The sequence below is a fragment of the Miniopterus schreibersii genome (genome assembly GCF_964146895.1).
Source record: "Miniopterus schreibersii genome assembly, chromosome: 8".
NCBI lineage: Eukaryota > Metazoa > Chordata > Mammalia > Chiroptera > Miniopteridae > Miniopterus > Miniopterus schreibersii.
In genome coordinates this window covers 13,765,119-13,783,937 of record NC_138109.1, presented here as the reverse complement: position 1 = coordinate 13,783,937, position 18,819 = coordinate 13,765,119, and the positions used below count along the sequence as shown (strand labels likewise).

Here is an 18,819-nt window from a genome sequence, read left to right as displayed (position 1 = left end):
TGAATTGACAGAACAGGCCACACACACTAGATTATTATTCAGGAAAATCTCCTGCAATGTAAGTGCTTCAGAAATGCTTACAAATCTTTAAACAATGAACAAACAAACAAGCCCACATTAGGTTAGGGTTAGGCAGACTAGTAAAGTATCTTGTGGTCTGTATCGATGCTGATAGGCCAAGTTAGCTCAGCCATCTGCAGTACAGAGTCTGCTGTGGGGAGACAGGATCACGCAGGAGAAAGAGTCCTCTCCTGCTGTTATTTCCTAAAAGGTAAACTGATGATTGAACAATTATTTTGCAACTGCCAGAACCCAAAAGAAGGCTATTAACACACCAAATACAAAAAAGCAAAACTCAAGGAAGAATGCCAGTAGAATTGTATCACATAGATACAAATTACAATAGAAACTTGAAATAATTTATCCTCACTCTGCATCTGCAAACCCATAATTCACCCCCACTATGCAGATGACTCCACTAGTCAAGAAAACAAAGAGAAAAGAAAAAGTGGTAAAGTGAAGTAGAAGCCGAAAACAAAGAGGCTCTTGACTATCTTCTGTCCTTGCAAATATTCAGCCAGCAGTTACATACCAGGTTTTGGAATATTTGCATTCTTTTCAATGGTATGGGAAGTAGTCCCTAATTTTTATCACTCCACAAGTTCAATCATAAGTGACTTATGTTTCATTTTCTCCCCATCTTTTCCAGCTCATTTGACAGTTTGCTGATATCCAACAAAGACATGAGCAGTGAGTACACAGTACTTGGGGAACCAAGAGTTTATCTTTCTTCCATTTTAAGATAAAAAGTAAGTTCTATAAAGAGAACAAAGTTCTAGATTGGTTCTTTCCAAGCATTTAGCATTTAGTAATTATCAGTCTTGAACAAAACGACTGGAAACCCTTGTATGGGCAGCACTCTGCCTCTCAGGTGCGGGAAGCATGGTGATTCCCTCACCCCCCTTTATGGATGAGCTGAGGATAAAGTTGCCGTAAGAGTGCAAGCCTGCACAGGTGGAGTTTAAACCAGCTAATAAAACCATACTTAAAAGCAATCCATCTGTGCACGACTGTTGTATTTCCAATCCTGTCCGAGGCATCAAATTTCCAAGGCTGTCTCGGTACAAGGAAAGCCAACCATAGATGAAGCACTCAGGTGACACGGACATACCTAGACGCAGCAGCAAATGCAACAGCCCGGGCAGCAGTAGCTTCTTCTAATTTCTTCCTTTTTTTCTCTTCCATTAACTGCTTTTCTACAAAACTCCGGGCTTCCTGCTCAGCTTTTAGCTTTTTCTCCAACTGGCTGATATTCTGCTTGTCTTTTTGCTTCACTTGCACAGCATTATGTAACCTGTATGGAAATGATTGTCACAGAGTTTTACAATTATAATACCCACTATAAATCCTGGAGAACCATCACTCCTCTATCATTTTAAGGCCAAAGTAAAAAAGAGGTCTGAACAGCAAACATAAATGTCAACTCCCAGGGTGCCCAGGGATACACAATGTCACTATTATTTAACAATTCCTAAACACCAACAAGCAAGCTGTCATGCAGGATACAGAATCACACCTAACCTCTGCTCTAGCTACAGAAGGGAATTTAGAAAATAGGGTAAAACAAGTTTCTATCAAAGGGAAATGTAACTGGAGAACTAATTCAAGTGCCCCAAAGCACCCTGAAAGGACTTCAGTCTGACCAAGGTGCAACGGATGGAACCAGCCCCACTGAAACAGGTAAAAGGCGGGTGGGGGAAGGTCTTTCTCTGTCTGAATGGAATTATGCTACAGCCTTTCCTTTCCAGCTGTGAGATGTTTCTCCCCAGAGTATCCCAAAATAGATCCTGCAGGGTCACAGGAAGCTTCATTTCAGATAGCAATTTCAGCCCTATTCCTTTCCCTGCCCATGGCCACCCCTAGTTTTACGTAGTAAGGTGAGTTTATCTAAACATATCAATAAGGATGAGATGTTCCTATGTATCAGCGCTACAGCCATCACATCTGTGGGTCAGGAGCAAAGGAAAGGTTATTTGCCTATAATGCTTTAGCTTTTGGGTTACAGTCCTTAAAAATGTTGAAGGACTACTCTTTCAATGGGGAAAGCCCAGAAAACCCAAAGCTTGTAATATTAATCACTACTATAGACACACAGTTCTTAGCGATTTTTAAAAAAAGAAGAGACCCACATTGAGTCAAGAAGTAATTCCGGAATGAATAGAAAGCATAAGAATTCACACAGAGGAGCTGGCTTTTTGCTTGTCTCTTCAAATAAAATCTAAGTTCAATATCATTTTTAGTTTTGGAAATCAAAGTAAATAGAGTATAATGCTCTGGAAACTTTTACTCAAAGGACCAAGAGCTTCAAATTGTGGCAGAAATACTTCTTGTCAACTTTACATGTATTATCACAAAAGCTTGATAACTATTTTAAACTAAGGGAAGTTATTAAACGAGAGAAAACAAAATAGCAATATTAATAAACTTTTGTTGAAATGAAATAAGTTCTTACAGCTTTTATATGTTGAATATCTGGTATTAAATAAAATATTTTAAACATTTAAAAACCCCTCTGCTAGGTCCTTTTGTCATCATGAATCTTGTGCTCCAATCCCTGGAATCAAAAGCAGCAGTGAGGCCACTTGGCTCACCAAAGGCCCAATAGGTGCACATACTTGTTCTGCAGCAGCTCATTCTCCTGACGGAGCTGGCCCATTTCTGAGCGGATCCCTCGCTCAGTGCTGGAGAGGGAGCTGATCTGACTGCGGAGCTCTTGTTCCACTTGCCTGCTGGCCTGCAGGTCAGCCTTTAACTTTTTAATGTCTTGTTCCAGCCTAGGAGAAGGAGAAACACAGCATTTTCATCACAGAAAGGGCACCCATGGGGCTCTGTGCAGACCCTGGCTAAAGTCCCGGGCTGCTGGGTGGATGGCCGAGGATCCCCTACAGCAGCTCCTGCCATCACAACTCCTGTCTGCAATTGGCTGTTTATTGAAAGCTTCTGCCTGGTTCCCCACCTCTTCCCACTAGAGAGTGGTAACTTCTGATTTCCCCCAAATGTTTGTGAACACTGACGGTAAAGATGGTGCTTGTGAGCATCTAAGCTGCTAATAGAGGAGGGAAAAGCAGAGAGATGGTGGCTGAAGGGTAAGGTCCCCTCCTCCCTACCGGTGAATTTCCCGTGCCCCTCAGCAAGGGAGGTATGTTAGTAACACCCAGCTCAGGACCCACCTGCTTTGAGACATTCTGATAGGTCAGAATCTACTGTCTGAGATTCCATCCCAGCCCAGGCCTAGAAGAGAACAGTGTCTGAAACAACCTCCTGAATTTGCTAGCATCCTTGTTAAATGATGTTCACGTTTCTGGCGAGCGTGACAGAAGAACTCATTAGACTCACAACAATGAAAAAAAGAACAAATTGCATGCTCTAAGAATCATAAGAAAACTCCATCTGTGAACTGACGCCTATATTTTCTCTTCGATTTCTTACTCTTGTTCCATCTATTTTCTTTATTTAGTATAGTAATAGTTTCATGTATTGGAGAACTATTATATGTATATGTATGGCTGGAAAAGGTCAACAAAAAGTATAAAATCAAATCCCTTTCTTCATAAAAGAACTTTATAATTTCACTAGCGGCCAAAAAAAAAGATACTTAAAATGATTAAACAATAACACAAGGAAGCCATATTAAATATATGCTAGAAGGAATAATAACAAATATTTAATGAGAGCTTATGTCCCAGGCCTCGTTCTATGGGTTTTAATAGTAGGAACTCAATCAGTCGGCATGATTTATGGCTAAGTGCAATTATTATTCCCATGTTTATAGATGAAGAAATCTAGATTCAGGAAAGCTTCCAGCCATGGTCACACAGGCAGGCTAGCCCAGAGCCCACAGGTCACCAGGAGGCTAAACTGTAGTTATATCATCCATAGCATGGTATGGGGAGAAGTGCCACATGAGTTCTGAGGAGAGAAGATGAGAACTGAGTTGGGCCTCACCAGTTAGGCAGAATTTGTAGAAACAGAAGGGGAGGAGGGGGTGTTCTAAATAAGGGAGAAAACATGTCCAAAAGCTCAAAGACAGGAACAGCCATGGAGACTTGAGGGACAGAGCAATCAGTCTGGTCTCTGAGGAAGGCTTGTACTCTGGGAACACAGTGAGGAAGGATAGAATGGGTCTGGTGGATGGGACTTTGAGAGTGGCACTGAAGGTCAGGCCAAGGATGCCTATGCCATGTGAGACTCAGAAGACACCTTTCCCTACAAACTTATAGGTAGGCAAAAATCAGGTTACTCTGATGAGACTCTTGCATTTCGCTAATACAACATACCAACAGAACCAAGATTTCTGGAGGGCAATGGTGATCTCTCCTTGGGATTGCCAGTTCCATAGACTAAGTCCCAACAGACTTGTTTTATTAAGCACTAAATCCCCAGGGCCCACCACAGTCATCAGTACTTGTTAAATATGTTCTCTGGCCTCTCTTGAGCAAACCAAAGAGCAGCCTTATTTACTTATCTACCTTTAGCCAATTGAAACAAAATCTCAAAAACAAAAAATCATATAACATTGATGGTCATCTCCCAGGCACAGTAGTCTGTCTCCTTGTCTAGTGACGGGGAGCAGACTGAAGACTTTGTGTTCCAGAAGCTCTGGCGGGTCTCCTGACACAGCTCTCTCCCCAGGGAAGGGTCACAAGTCAACATCACGCCACACTTTCCCTATTGCCAGGGTCATTCCAGTTGAATATCCTCCCGGAACTGCTCTAAACAATTACAGGCCGGCATTTATACCATCCCTCATTCGCCTGAAGTAACCCAAGGGATATTTTCCAAACAGGTCGATGCTGTCAGGTTATCCCCATTAAGAAGTTTGGCTGAAAAATGTTAGGTAATTTATCTTTCTTGAGATTTCAGTCTGAGGATTGCATTTTCTGTAGAAAGGGTGAATTTTAAGATGAAAATAGGGACTTAGCATAGTTTAGTAATGGGGTTTAGGATCACAATTCTAGACTCAGCTCTGGTGCCAACTCGGTGACCCTGGACGAGGCGTGTACCCTTCGAGGACTCAGTTTCCCTGTCTGAGGCTAACGATCTCTAAAGTTCCTCCCAGCCTGTTCTAGGATTTCTAGGCCTGACACACTTACTGCTGGCTGCTGATCTGCTTCTTCAGATTAGCAACCTAAGCTGTATCATATGCAGAGGCACAGGAATCAAGTTCCACACAACCAGCCAACTAGGGGAAAACGTGCCACATTGGGAATGAAAGAAAAATTAAATCTGCAAAGGCTAGATGTCAATAATTTGCAGTTATTACCTTTTCACATTTATTAATCGATAAAAGCCATTTTTCATGTCATGAACTAAGAAGAACAACATTCTGAATAAAATTTTAGAGCTCCTTGAAAAATGTAAAATCCCAGAGTTCATGCAATTATGAGAGCAAAAAGTGCAAAATATTTAGAGTGTAACTTATGGAGACCACAGAACACTAAATAATATATTTTTTATGTAGAACTATGAAAATTTTGTCAAAGACATATAGCAATACAAAATAACAAAAATAAAATGATGTGGTTACAAGGATATGTTGAAAATCTGTAAGTTGTGTATACTTAAGATTTGTGTACTTTTGTGGATGTTTGTTACAATGCAATAAAGTTTATTTTCAAAAATAAATATCACAAGACATAGAACTAAAATGCTTCAGGATTTTCATAACTGCTACCATCAATTTTGTAAAAGTCTGAATCATTGTTTTCCAAACAGTTGCAGCAAACCTGTGAGTTAGCACCAGCATTACACTGATCTATAGGAACACTGCATAATGACATGTAAGATAGCTTAAAGTGCCAAATGGTAAATTCTAAGTAATTTTTAAAATTTATGAGGGGAAGTTTCTCATTGTCTCTCCACAGAAAGCACTTAACTTAACCTTAAAGGTTCACAATTTTGAAAAAAAATATTTCTTTACTGATTTCAGAGAGAAAAAGGGAAGGGAGAAACATTAATGATGAGAGAGTACTCATTGATCAGCTGCCTCCTGCACGCCCCCCACTGGGGATGGAGCCCGCAACCCGGGCATATGCCCTGACCAGGAATCGAACCGGGATCTCCTGGATCCTAAGTCGATGCTCAGCAGCTGAGCCACGCCCGGCCTAGCAAGGTTAATTTTAAACCTTTACTGAGGTAGGTGGTTAAAATGATTTATAATCCCTTATTAGATTTTTTATTAAAAAATTGATACCCAGTCAATATAAAAAAACACACCTGTATACAACACAAAAGTATAAAGAATAGAAATGTAAATAACTCACAATCTTCTCACCCAGACAGAGCCACTCCCTCCTCCATGTGTTGTACTTCTTTCCTGTGGGTCCTTTCCCTTTCTCCTTCCTCACACATGCAAATACTTTCATACTGGTGCTAGAGGACCACACACACAGCTTACATATGTTAAGCACCTTCCCACACCATTAGAAATTTTTCATAAACAATTTAATTGCTGCATAATATTCCATTGTGTGAGTGTACTATACAATCCTATTTTCTAAGATACAGTTCAGTTTTTGCATATGCTCATTAACAGGTGTGTGCATGCGTTTTGAAAGAATTATGTGAATCAGTAAATAGAACTGAATCAAGCCAGTCAAGTGCCGGGGCATTTATTAGACAGTAACTGCCACTTGTCTTAATGATATATTGAACTCTTTGGTGCCAAAGGTCCACACTTCCTAGGTAAAAATGCAGATGTATAATTTATTGGTGTGACACACCAACAAGGACTGATTAAATGGTGTTAAGAGGTTAATGCAAAATCTTCAAATGTACTCATGGGATTTTATTAAAATGTCAACAGCTGCAACCTAAATTAGAAGCAAGTGGTCAGGAAGAACATGAGGCAGAAGTAACAGTTTATAGCCCTGAAATGCATTTCAGTAAATAGGGATGGAAAGAAGGACAGAAATTCATCCGTGAGCTCATCCCCATTTATGAGAGTTCAACCCTACTCTCTTCCCTACACAATAGGAGATTAAGGGGTAAAAGGGACATTTCCTCCAGAAGAACCACAATCTCATCCAAAACAAAGAAAAAAGAAAAAAGAAAAAACTGGGCCAGACAGACCTTAGCCAAACTTTGGTAAGGCTAAGTGTACTTGTAAATGTACTTTCTGCTTGCCCAACTCCTGTGGCACTAGTTTTCACCCCTACAAAGGCTGCCTAATGGTGTCACCACTTGGGACACAAACAGGGCCCACAGCAAAGCCAGAGTCTACTTGGGCAATAAATATGTCCATTTATGCCAATTAGACAAGCCAGGGCTCTAACCAACTCAAAATGTTACCTCTTAGGTCCAGGCACCTTTCCTAGCCACTTGACTGATCATTTTAGAAGACAGCACTCAACTTCTATCCTTGTGAAGCTGCATCTGAACTTCAGCTCACAAGCAAGAGGTGGGACCATCAAGAGCAGAACTTTCTCAGCTCTGCACTCTGATGGGCTGGGCTGACATCAAAGCAAAACTGACAAGTTGAGGATCCCTCTTACCCACTTCAAACCTTAACTCTATCTCATCTCCCTCATCCTTCCCAACAGAGGTAAGTTACAATGTAAATGGTTGATAATTATTTGATTTTAATAAGAAAGATTTACATTTTCATAATCTCCAAAAGAACTAAGCTCAAACATTAGCCTTTCAGGCAGGCTAGGTAGGAAAAATATCTTTGAGTATCTTGAAGTACACCTGGTAGTAAAACAAAGTATAGTATTCAAGCATCAGTTTTTAGTTGAAAGGGGCATTGTTTTTAAGTATCTGAAAAGGTCAGAAGATATTTATGTCTAACTGTCTGTAATCCTTATCTTTTGTGAATTACTTGAATTACAGCACACAGTCCTATGACTTCACTGAAAGTTTGAAAGTCTCCAATGGGTACTGCCAATAACTTCAAGGTTTATAAAGCCTGAAGCTTTGAGGCCTGACTGAGAAGCACAGAGGAACTTTAAGGCTTTGGGCAGTAAATTTCCCCGGGAAGCAAGTCTTATAAAAAGAGGGAGACCTTTTCTCAGCCAGGACTTCACCTAGGATGACTAGGTTCCCCAAATACTCTATGAGTCACACTCCATACCCACACCAGAAAACTACCTAAGTGTATAGTGCTACAAGCTGCTGGCTCAACCCCATGAGCTCAGCAGGAAGATAAGGAGCCTTGGCTCTGCTGGTTATCTCTGAACTCTAAAGTGCCAGTGATAGAGATACTGTAGGTTCTGCAAGAAAACATGGACCTTACAATTCTGCTTGCTCTGTAAGAAAAGGGGCTCCAGGTCCTCTCCAAATTATACAGCCAAATGATTGAAAGACGGGTTTTGCTAACAAACCTGTCACAAAAGTCAAAATAACCCACTCCTTGTTTCCAGACATCTTTTTTAAAATAGATTTTTACTGATTTCAGAGAAAGGAAGGGAGAGGGAGAGAGAGAAGCATCAGTGATGAGAGAGAATCGTTGACCAGCTTCCTCCTGCATGCCCCCTCACCAGGGATGGAGCCTGCAACCCGGGCATTTGCCCTCACTGGTAATTGAACTGTGATCTCTAGGTTCATGGGTCAATGCTCAACTGCTGAGGCACACCAGCTGGGCCCAGACATCTTCTGCCTTTTAATTATTCCACCCATCTGGGAGGAACAGCCTCCAATTTTCAAATTTTACTTTCTTTAAGGCTCAGTTAAAAAAAAAAGGAAACAACAAACTAAAGAAACTATCTAGCATGAGGCACTGATCTCCAGGGCCCAAAGTTTCCTCTCTTTCTGAAATCTGAGAGCTGTTACTATTGATGCTTCTTGTTTGGCACTAAACCATTCCTTGCCTTGTGCTGTTTTTTCATTTGTTCTGGTTTTTTATCTTTTCCTGTGTATATATATATTATTTCTAAAAAAACTATAAGTTCTTTGAAGCTAGGAACCAATGGTACTATAAAATTAGAAGCTAGAACTGTATTTCTAAAATTTCTTCCAATCCTTCCAGACCATGTCTCTGACCCTCACTCTGTGACCATCTCCTCAGTGCTTAGACAGAACAGGGTCAGTATTATGACAAATGAGGCTCTGGATACTATCTACTGCAGGCCACCGGGTATTTAGTTTAAATAATGGTTGAAGGAGACGGGGGTAAGTGGGTTCTTGCTTATCAAGAAGGCAGGTGCACAGGAGAAGAATGAATGAACAGCAACTGCTCTACCTTGGTAAGTATCTAATTACATCAGGAGATCCCCTGCTATAAATTAATCATATAAGACAAGACTTGTCTAAGGACCACAAGCTGTCTATGCAGAAAGCTGAGCTCATAAATCGAATATCTGTTCCCCCAAAATACTGTTTACCCTCTCCACAACTCTTTCCCCTTTCCAGGTGACTTACACTGACAGGACAGGCAGCATGGGTCATTCTTATAAAAACATGAAGGTGTCTCATCACTGACTTGAAGCCGCTCCAGTATATCCTATAAACCACAGCTTTGGAAACAGCGAAATGAAGCCACCTCAGGTCTCACTGCGGTTACTACAATTGCTTACCAGGCACAAGCATCCAAAAATAAGCAACAGCCTGATGATCTGATTACTAGATGAAAGCATATTACAAAGTATCATATGTCTCTGCTCCCTAATCTGTCAAACACAAAAGGCAAACACATTCATTTTCATTAAGGAATGCAAAGAAATGCAGAAAAGAAATCCTAGAGACTTTCAAACAACTGGTCATTTTGGGAAATGAAAACTGCCTTCTTGAAGCCCTTTAAGAATGAACCTGTAAGTGCCATAACTAGTATTTTTAATAAGGTCAGATTTGATGGTTTGAATCAGAAGTCCTTAAAATGTTCCTATCTGTTGATGCAGCAGACTACTCCCAGATACTTATTCAGAAGGCTGGTGATAGGCTTATGTAAAGGTGTGTGTGCTACAGCATTATTTATAATAAAAATATCAGAAACACTTAAATATTCAACAGAAGGTTGGCTAAATAAATTGTATATTCATGTGTCTGTCTGACTGACATGTACCCATTAAAAACCCATTGAGAAGGACTATTCAGTGGCAAGGGAGGATGCTCATGATGCAGTCAGTGAAAAAGACAAAAGAGAAAAATGACTTGGAGGCTGTATATTAAGATAGTGGCCAACTTCTTTATCTTAGAAGTTGGACATAATCAACATATCTAACTTATTTTCAACATCTTAATTCTTATTTTATAATTGGAAGAAAAGTTATTTTAAAAGAGGAGGCTGTTAATCGACTTTCCACAGTTTTCAATGTTCACTGTTGCTCCTAGATTTTTCCTGTTACAGGCCAGTTTCAGAACAACCTGAAAGCCTTAGGGAAAAACCAACTCTTTTACTTTACAAACTTTTTAGGTCATTCCAAAAAAGGGGTACTTAACTTTCTGAAGTAGACAACGGTTTAGTTCCTAAATCAACATCCCATTCATCAGTTCCTATCAAAAGGACAGTTCTTCTAAATCTAGATTCTAGAGCTACAGTTTATTGCCCTGCTCTGGCTCCCTAAGGAAAGAGAAGAACGGCCACTGCTCTGACATTAAGCTTGACGTTACGGTGCTAGGAGGTTCAGATTCTAAACCAGCTGACCTGTGAAGTCTATGAATAACTAGTGTCCATGTCCCAAGTTTTGGTGTATTTTATACTTGAAAATCATGGCAGAAAAACATCTGGGCATGGAAGAAGTCACCAGTCCTAGGTACAGGAGGCCTAAGCAGTTCCATCTTGTTTGAGGAACACCAGAGACCCAAGCCACCTGCTTATCACAAGGCTGTCCCCTCTCCTTCTTAGTGGTCTGAAAGCATCCTAGTCAAGTGTGAGAATTAAACAATAAAGGGGGGTGGTCTTTGACTGGGGGTGGAGTGCTGTCAAAAGTGCATGTGTTCTAGGAGCACAAGGAACTGGAGGAGAGGAGGCGGCAAAAAGGTCCCATTAATACATGGTAGATTAGTTCACAGGATTTACCAGATAATCCCTAACAGAAGTCCTTACTGTAACAGTCAAGTTTTGATTGGTGGGGTGAAGAGGTAGGAGGGAGCTAAATATAAGAATAACAGGAAGGATCAGGCGCAGAGGTTGCAAACTGCTGAGCCAGTGTGATCCATAAACACGTTTTGTTTGACCCTTCCCTGCATGACGTTTAAAAAAAAGTTTTTTAACTGGTAGATTTCACATAAAGATGTCTACTTTTGGCATCTCTTCAAAATACCAGATTTAGCAACATTGGGCCTGCAACTCGCCCCCCCCCCCCCACACACACAATTGACTATCCTGTTTGGAAGGGTCTGAGCTCCCAAAATCCCAGGTGCCCGGTGCAGTACTAAATACGAATGATGCCAACCCTGGCCTCCCCCCCTCATGCCTGTGTCCTGTCTCACTTCTGTAGGTATGAGTGTGCAGCACCTGCTCTAGAGCCAGGGGAAGGGTCAGGACAGTGGTCCTTTCCAGTTCATTATTCTGTGTTTCTGTTTTCAAATCTGTTACAGCACTCTATCAAGAAAGGTGCAATGTACTTTATGAGAGAGAAGAATTGCATTTTCCCATTAAAAAACACACACACAGACCAAAAAAACCCTAAAACCCCCAAATTTGTTTTAATCCTAAGCATCTCAGCAGGCTAGAAAAAAGGTCTAAGAAATCCCTGAAAGATGTGCACAGACTAAAGTATACCCATGTTGGCTGTCAAAGTATTCAAACAGCCAGTTTCTAAATGATAGCGTGAGTAACATTTAAAGAACATAGTTCTTTTTGCTAGAACATAGTTCCTTCAGGGAATCCACCTCTAATCCCCTTAGCTGTGGAAATCTCAATTCATTATGTGCCAGCAGGGGTACTGACTCAGAATTTAACACAAAGTTTTACAGTAGTTCCTTCTGAATTCTAGGGAGGAACCTCTGCAATCTGTTTCGTTAGAATAAGTTTTCAGTACTCAACATAAAAATGTTTCTAATGTGGACTCTGCCCCCCCAGATAATGTGTTATTTCATATTTTATTTACCCTTACAACATAGATAATTATCTTCTTTGACCATCTGGGTATGGAATCATTAAGTGAACTGCTGGCTTAAATTCATTAATACCTAGTTTCTAAAGTGTTACATGGGTTTCAAGTCACAAAACAGCCTGTTTAAGTATAAAATGATCATGCTTCTATTGCCACATTTATACCAAGAATATTATAGTTTTAAATCACTGCAATGGTTAAAATAAAACTCAAACTATATTGTGAATTAATATAAACAGAGCTAACCAAGTAAAACTTATAGGTACCTTAAATATTATAAGCATGGCAGGAAATGAAAATAAATCAGGTCTGCGAACATAATCTGCTTAGAGACAATGCTAGACAAACAAATCAAACACGTTTCTACAGAGAGAAAACGAACACACTAAACTCGGCTCTACTACTTACTTTTTCCACTTAATTTCCAAGTAATTTAGTAGCAGCTATATCCAATATATTTAATCTAATCTAGTTAGAACCTCTAAGTGTCCAGTTTTCATAATCATCATTCTAAATTTTACCTCTCAGCTGGAAATGATACTGCTACAAATAAATAACTACATGCACCTGTAGAAGCGGAAAGGCCTGCCTCGGTGGCCAGCACTCACTGTGGAAGGTGGCAAGCAAGTCATTTTGCAGCAGCAGTTTGGCAGGGCTGCATGTGCACAGCACATATAGGGAAAGCAGCCAGGGTTAAAGCCCAACACCCAAATCATTGTCTTCCAGGTCAGATTTTCTTCTGCAAACTATTCCTGACGCACAGCAAAATGTATTCAAATGCAAAAGAGAACAAACAAATACACTGTGGCTCCAGAGATGATCTATCTATATAAGTCAATACATTTTCTAACCTGGGGGATTTCCTTGGAGGAAAGCTTGGAACAGAAACATGGGATCTGAGCTCTCCCAGTTGCTACCACAATACCACAAAGACAAAGAGAATGGCCAGGCGGGGGGGGGGGGGGGGGGGGGGGGGGGGGAACCCATCAGGAAAGCGGTATAAGACAAGGCAAACTGGGATTTCCTCCCTGGTTGTCCTGGCTGAGACATGTGTGGCCTGTGACTAGATTCCTTGGCCCTGGAGTACAACCAACCACTGCTGGGGCAAATGACGTTTTTGCCAGCAGTCCCTTGGTGTTTTCTCCCCTTGTCCCTTGTAACTCCCAGAAATTCTTGAACTTCCTGCACAGCCTTGGAAAAAAGTACTTACAGAGTACTGAATTTCAAAACTTTCTGGGAAATACCAAGGAAAGGAGCATACAGTGAAAGGTCTTTTATATTTTAGAAACAAAATCAGTAACAACCTATGCAAAAACAACAAATAGTTTGATACTGGATGTCTGGTCCTTGGCCCAGTAAGATGCAGGTTTTCTAACTTCGAAAGCCTTTGAGCTACACTACAACTCAACTTTGAGAACTATACTGCACTGCAATAAAATTACTGAGGCCCATCTCCTATCCCCCTTCTAGTATTTTCTCTGCACAAAGGCAATATTCATTCAAGAAGTATTTATTGAGCATCTACTCTGTGCAAAGCACTGTATACTGTGGCAGACAGGAGAAAAGAAGGCCCCTGCCCTCATCAGGCTACATTATATTATGGGTATAAGCCTGTGTAAAAATTCACACTGTATAGAAACAATGTAGAAAGTAAACATCCCCTATACTCAACTACAATTGACCATTTGGTATATACTATTTCAAATAATTTTCTGTGTACATGAGAACTGTATCCCCCCATATTTTGTAATGGGTTCATACTAAATGATGTTTTACTACTTCCTCCCCTTTAACAATCAATCTTGGGGTCTTTCCAATTACCTTCTTTTAAGATGGGTTTCCACCTTTAAAGAGAATCCTTTGTAACCTTCCCACTTAAACTACTGTGATTCCCCACTTAGTACTCTTCAGGGCCTTGGGGGAGGGCTGGAACGGGTTCATAAAAAGCCCCCCCCCCCGCCCCCCGCAAGGTACCTGTCCCAGGAATGCTCATAGGCTTTACTTCTGAACTGACTGCTGTGTCTTGTTTCTTCCCCACAGGCAGGTCTCAGCTTGGATTCTATTCTTGCTTTGTGCCTACAAGCTTGGGCTGGCTCCATGATCTGAAACTTCTTCCCCATTTTCTGTTGTAACTAGGAACTAACAAGTTCCATGCCCTCCCTTCCTTGCCCTAGGAGCTAAGAGCCAGCTCCACCCACTCCTAACCAGGATCCACGCCAGTACCCAAACAGCTCCCTACCCTGGAAAGGAAAGATGCATAGCCGCAGGAAGAACTGATGTCTCTGTTCTTCTGGTAAATAGCATGAGCCCTTAATTTTCCTTGTTGCTTTGAAATGCTTCTCTAAATTGACAATATAGGGGCTTCTTGGATTCTCTTCACTTCACTCTTTTACACATTCAAATTATACTGAATCTGCTGATTATTAAAAATCAGTAGCTAAAAAAAAAAAGACCCTTTTCAATGGATATATAATTTTTTATTGTGTATAAACAGCTTAAAATGTGGGAAAACAAAAAATATAAAGTACTGTAAACTGTCTCCTGGTGTTTTTCTCCGAACAGCAAGACCACACTAAGGACCCTTATATAAGTCAGAGGTTACACAACAATCTCCAGTGCCAGTATCTGGACGATAAGATTACTCAGAAGCACAGAAGACTGAACCGATAGCCAAACCACACTGGGCCAACCTCTGCCCCCAGCAAGTCCGGTAAGAGGGGAAAGTTGGTTATTTTGTAGCTTTTGCTATATTCATTCCCCTTTTCAAGAGAAACCTAAAATCGTAACATATATATATATGTGTGTGTGTGTGTGTGTGTGTGTATATATATATATATAGTTTATATGGACTAGAAAGTGGAATGAAGAGCAATGACATTCTGTTTACCCACCAGCTTAAATGAGAAAGCCACAAACATTCATATCACAGCCTCCTAAAACACAATGCTCACCAATATACTCACTGCTGGATCAGAACATTGTAGAGCCCATTTATAAAGTATGTTGCCATAAATCTATACGCTCCAAAATATTTCTCCAAGACCCAGATCTGATAATATTAGTCAGTTCCCAGGTATGAATATAAGTTTAAACACTCTTCAGTTAAGTGAAGGAGTTAAAATTTCTTAAAGTGCTTCTCTATCCCTCCTCTCTTCTCTATCTCTCCTCTCCCCCTAGTTCCTCTGAGGCTGGGTCCCATGTGCTTAGTGATTATTGGAAAAATCTTGATAAACGTTTTTTCCTCTCCCTCCAACCCCCCCCCCCCCCAGGATCTCAAGTTTCCAAATATGCAGAATTGTATAAACTAATTTATAAGTAATAAAATTTTAGTATTTGAAATAACCAAATGAATTTAGAGAGAAATAAATGAGCAAGTATTCAATATACTACAACTTATCCCAGATTTCCATTTTCCCATGAAGAACAGGATCTCCCCCCATTCCATGGCTTCAAACTTTCTCAGAACTTACCATCTCGGCAATACCCACACCCCAGGACCCCAGGTCTTCCAAGCAGTCAATGGAGGCCTCCCCTCCGGGTAAGTTGATGGTTATATCCCTGGTCTTAAGTTCTTCCAGTTCAGGGCCCTTAGGTCTGCTGATATCAAGTTAAGCCTACCCCATAATTATTCCTAAAAGGCAAATTCCATGCTCAGTGGCTCTAGGCTGTCTGAACCAGACTAACTCCCAAGTTAGACCTAACCAGAGTTAAATTCTCAGAGACCCTGTAAGCTCTCAAGGGTTCAAGTAGATGGTCCCCTTGTCTTCTGAGATGAGTATGCCCTTGTGTCTTTGGCAAGGGCAAAACTTTTTAAAATACTTAGAACAGCATCTCTCTAGAAGAAAGAAAAGTAAATGAATTCTGAAATTCTAAGCATTTCTTCTATAAATTTTAGCCACTGGAGCATAAAGCCTAGCTCTGGTGCCAATCCTTGAACCAAACTTAGCTACATGTGCATTTAAAACCAAAACAAAAATATAAAGCAGAAAAATAAAGCAGGTCGATAAACTTCTTTTAAGCAGCATGGTATAACAGAAAAGGCAGAAGTCAAGAAAGTTCGGTTTTGGTCCTGGCACCGACACTCAAGCTGGGTCACTTGGACTAGCCATTTAACCTTCTAAAGCTCGTTTACTTTAGTGCTAAAAAGAGCTGAGGTTGGTTTAGATGTCTTTTAGATCTCTTGCAGCTCCAAAAAAACAGTCATCATTCTAAATTCTACTCACTTTTGTTGAACGCATTTCTACTAGGCAAACTGTGAATACTTTTCCTTTATGACTCTTCACACCAGACATTATTCAACTGTGTTAAAAAGTTGACATCTTATTAAGAATTAACACTAAAAGTAGAAAAGATGAATATTCTGTCTGGGGTACAAAAAAGTGGAGTGGAAATAAACCATGAAGAGACTTCTGCTTCAATACTTCTACAGAATATGGATCACTTTACATTTTACACTCAAAGTTTTAAATTCTGTCCGTTAACCAGGAAAACTGAAACAAGTAACAATTACCAACAAGAAACCCCACAGTCCTGTGCTGTATTTGAGAGGGAACTCAGTGCCAAGTGCAAACAAAACTGTTGGCTCTCCTGCTTGCAGGCCCTGAAACTGCGGGAAGGCGGCTCAGGTGTCCCACAGTGATCTGCCCAATCTTAGAGTGACTGCTGAATGATTGCACAGGCCTGCCATGGAATATTCCACATCAAGTGAAAATGAGGGTTAGGCTAAGCTGAGAAAAGGCTTTCTATATGACTTAAATTAAAAAAGCACAAAAACTACACAAACACTGTGACCACAATTATGTAAATGTAGGTGAAAATACAACAAAATTTAACAGTGATTTGTCATAGTGGTGGGACTGTTTTCACCTTTACTCTACCTAAATTTTCTATAATTTTTCACACTTAAAATATTTTTTAAATGACCACTGAAGAAAAAACTTAAGCAAATCTCATTCTAATTTACATAGTTCCTTTCTAACCCAGTGCTTGGTTAAAAAAACAGATCTTCCTCACTGTCTTTTCTGTTTTTGTCTAGAATTTTTACCATGTCAGAATTAAAAATTCTTTTGGCTACCAACATTATAAGTCTGTTTCTAAATATCTTGGGTAAAAAAATTCAGAAATCAAGCTGGCAGAAATCAGGTCATTTTGTAAGACATGTATTTCTCAAACCAGAAGAGGGCTTTGGGATGATTTTAGCAAGTTCCCAAACTTTTCCTGGGAAGGATCCTACAGGCAACACTTATTCCCAAGTTCCTTACCTTCATGCACATTCCTTAACCTTAGTGATCTATCAGCATATGTTTTCTGTAAAGGGCTAAATAGTAAACACCTCTGACTTGGTAGGCCATACACAGCTACTCAACTCTGCCACTGTAGCATAAAGGCAGCCATAGACACTATGTAACTGAATAAAACATTTTACAAAATCAGTCAGTGGGCCAGATTTGGCCTGTGTGCAGTCGTTTGCCAACCTGTAGCGTATAGCACACTAGAGACCATCCACGGAGCTTGGAGAAATGGAAAAAAGACCCGAGGGGCTACTTGCCCTTTCTTAGGGAATGGCCATCAAAACTTATTTTGACAGCTATACCAATCTACAAGAATTCTCTTTGAAAGTGGTGTACTAATGAATCCCCACCCCCACCAAAGTCACTGAATTGGTTCCTCAAACATAGCAGTTCTCAACCATGATACTGAGAAAGACATAGCTATAGAATGTGTTACGATTAATTTACTACTAATAATACAGTAATGGCTTTCAAAAGACTTTTTAAATATATATATATTTTAAAAGGTAGTTGAATTTTCTCCCTACAGCCAGCCTGGACCTGTACACAGCCCTGGGTGTGTCTGCAATAGCAAAGGGCTCATATACACGACACAGTGTCAAGCCTGTTTATTTTCGCATCAGAAGGAGCCTTAGAGCCCACTGAGTTTAGCTCTCTCCATCTGAAAGTAACAAACCCACTCCCTAGCTAACAATTCGAACATGTCAGGTTTGGGTAAGTTAATGTCCTATTAATATGATAAATGAAGTCAAACAAGAGGAAGCAGGAGATAGCCAAGAAGGGTGAGAGGAAGTGTGATAAGGCCTCCTACAGCCAAGAAGGATAATTTGCTCAGATAGATAGTCTTTTATAACTTTTTGTTCATCACAGAAAAATTTTAAAATGCATGAAAGTAAAAAGAAAAAATAAAGCATCAATATTACCATGGGGCAATAACTACTGTTATCATTTTGGTTTGTTTCCCTTCAAATCCTTTTTCTATGTATATATTTTTTAATGTTTTTAATATTGCTTTCTACCTTTCTTTATAAACTATTGTCATCAACACTTCCCTATATTTTTTAATATAACTCAAAAATATAATTTTGTAATGTCTGTGTTAAAAGTCTATCAAATGGATGAACCATAATTTATTTAAATTTCTCCCCTGCTGTTGGATATTTAGATCATCTCATTTTTTATATTACATTAAAAGTTGAAAATAATCCCATGGAAGCTTATAAAATTAATATTATAAATATTAGTTTTATATTTAAATATAATATTTTCTATCTGTGTATTTAAGAGAAGGTATTCCCTAAAACAGAGTAATACTCTGGGACCCTTCAAATCAGGCACATCACATTAGTGACCATAGGAAGAGGCACGGGGGCACTGGACCCACCACATACTGGAAGACTGGCCATCTGAGTGAGTCCTTGAACTTCTTTACTGAAGGCAGATCAGGCAGTAGAGTCAATCAACAACCACAACTG

The 18,819-nt window shown here is 40.0% G+C and overlaps 1 protein-coding gene across 3 annotated transcripts in view; it reads right to left on the bottom strand.

The window, feature by feature from the left end:
- The window catches only part of MACO1 (macoilin 1), a 56,184-nt gene that overhangs the window by 11,043 nt on the left and 26,322 nt on the right, over positions 1–18,819 (bottom strand). For all 3 annotated transcript variants that reach the window (XM_081145090.1, XM_081145091.1, XM_081145092.1), the window contains 2 exons: positions 2,676–2,834; positions 1,172–1,354 (listed from right to left, as the gene is read on the bottom strand). In XM_081145090.1, coding sequence (XP_081001216.1) covers positions 1,172–1,354; positions 2,676–2,834 — 342 coding nt within the window. The remainder of the gene's footprint in view (positions 1–1,171; positions 1,355–2,675; positions 2,835–18,819) is intronic.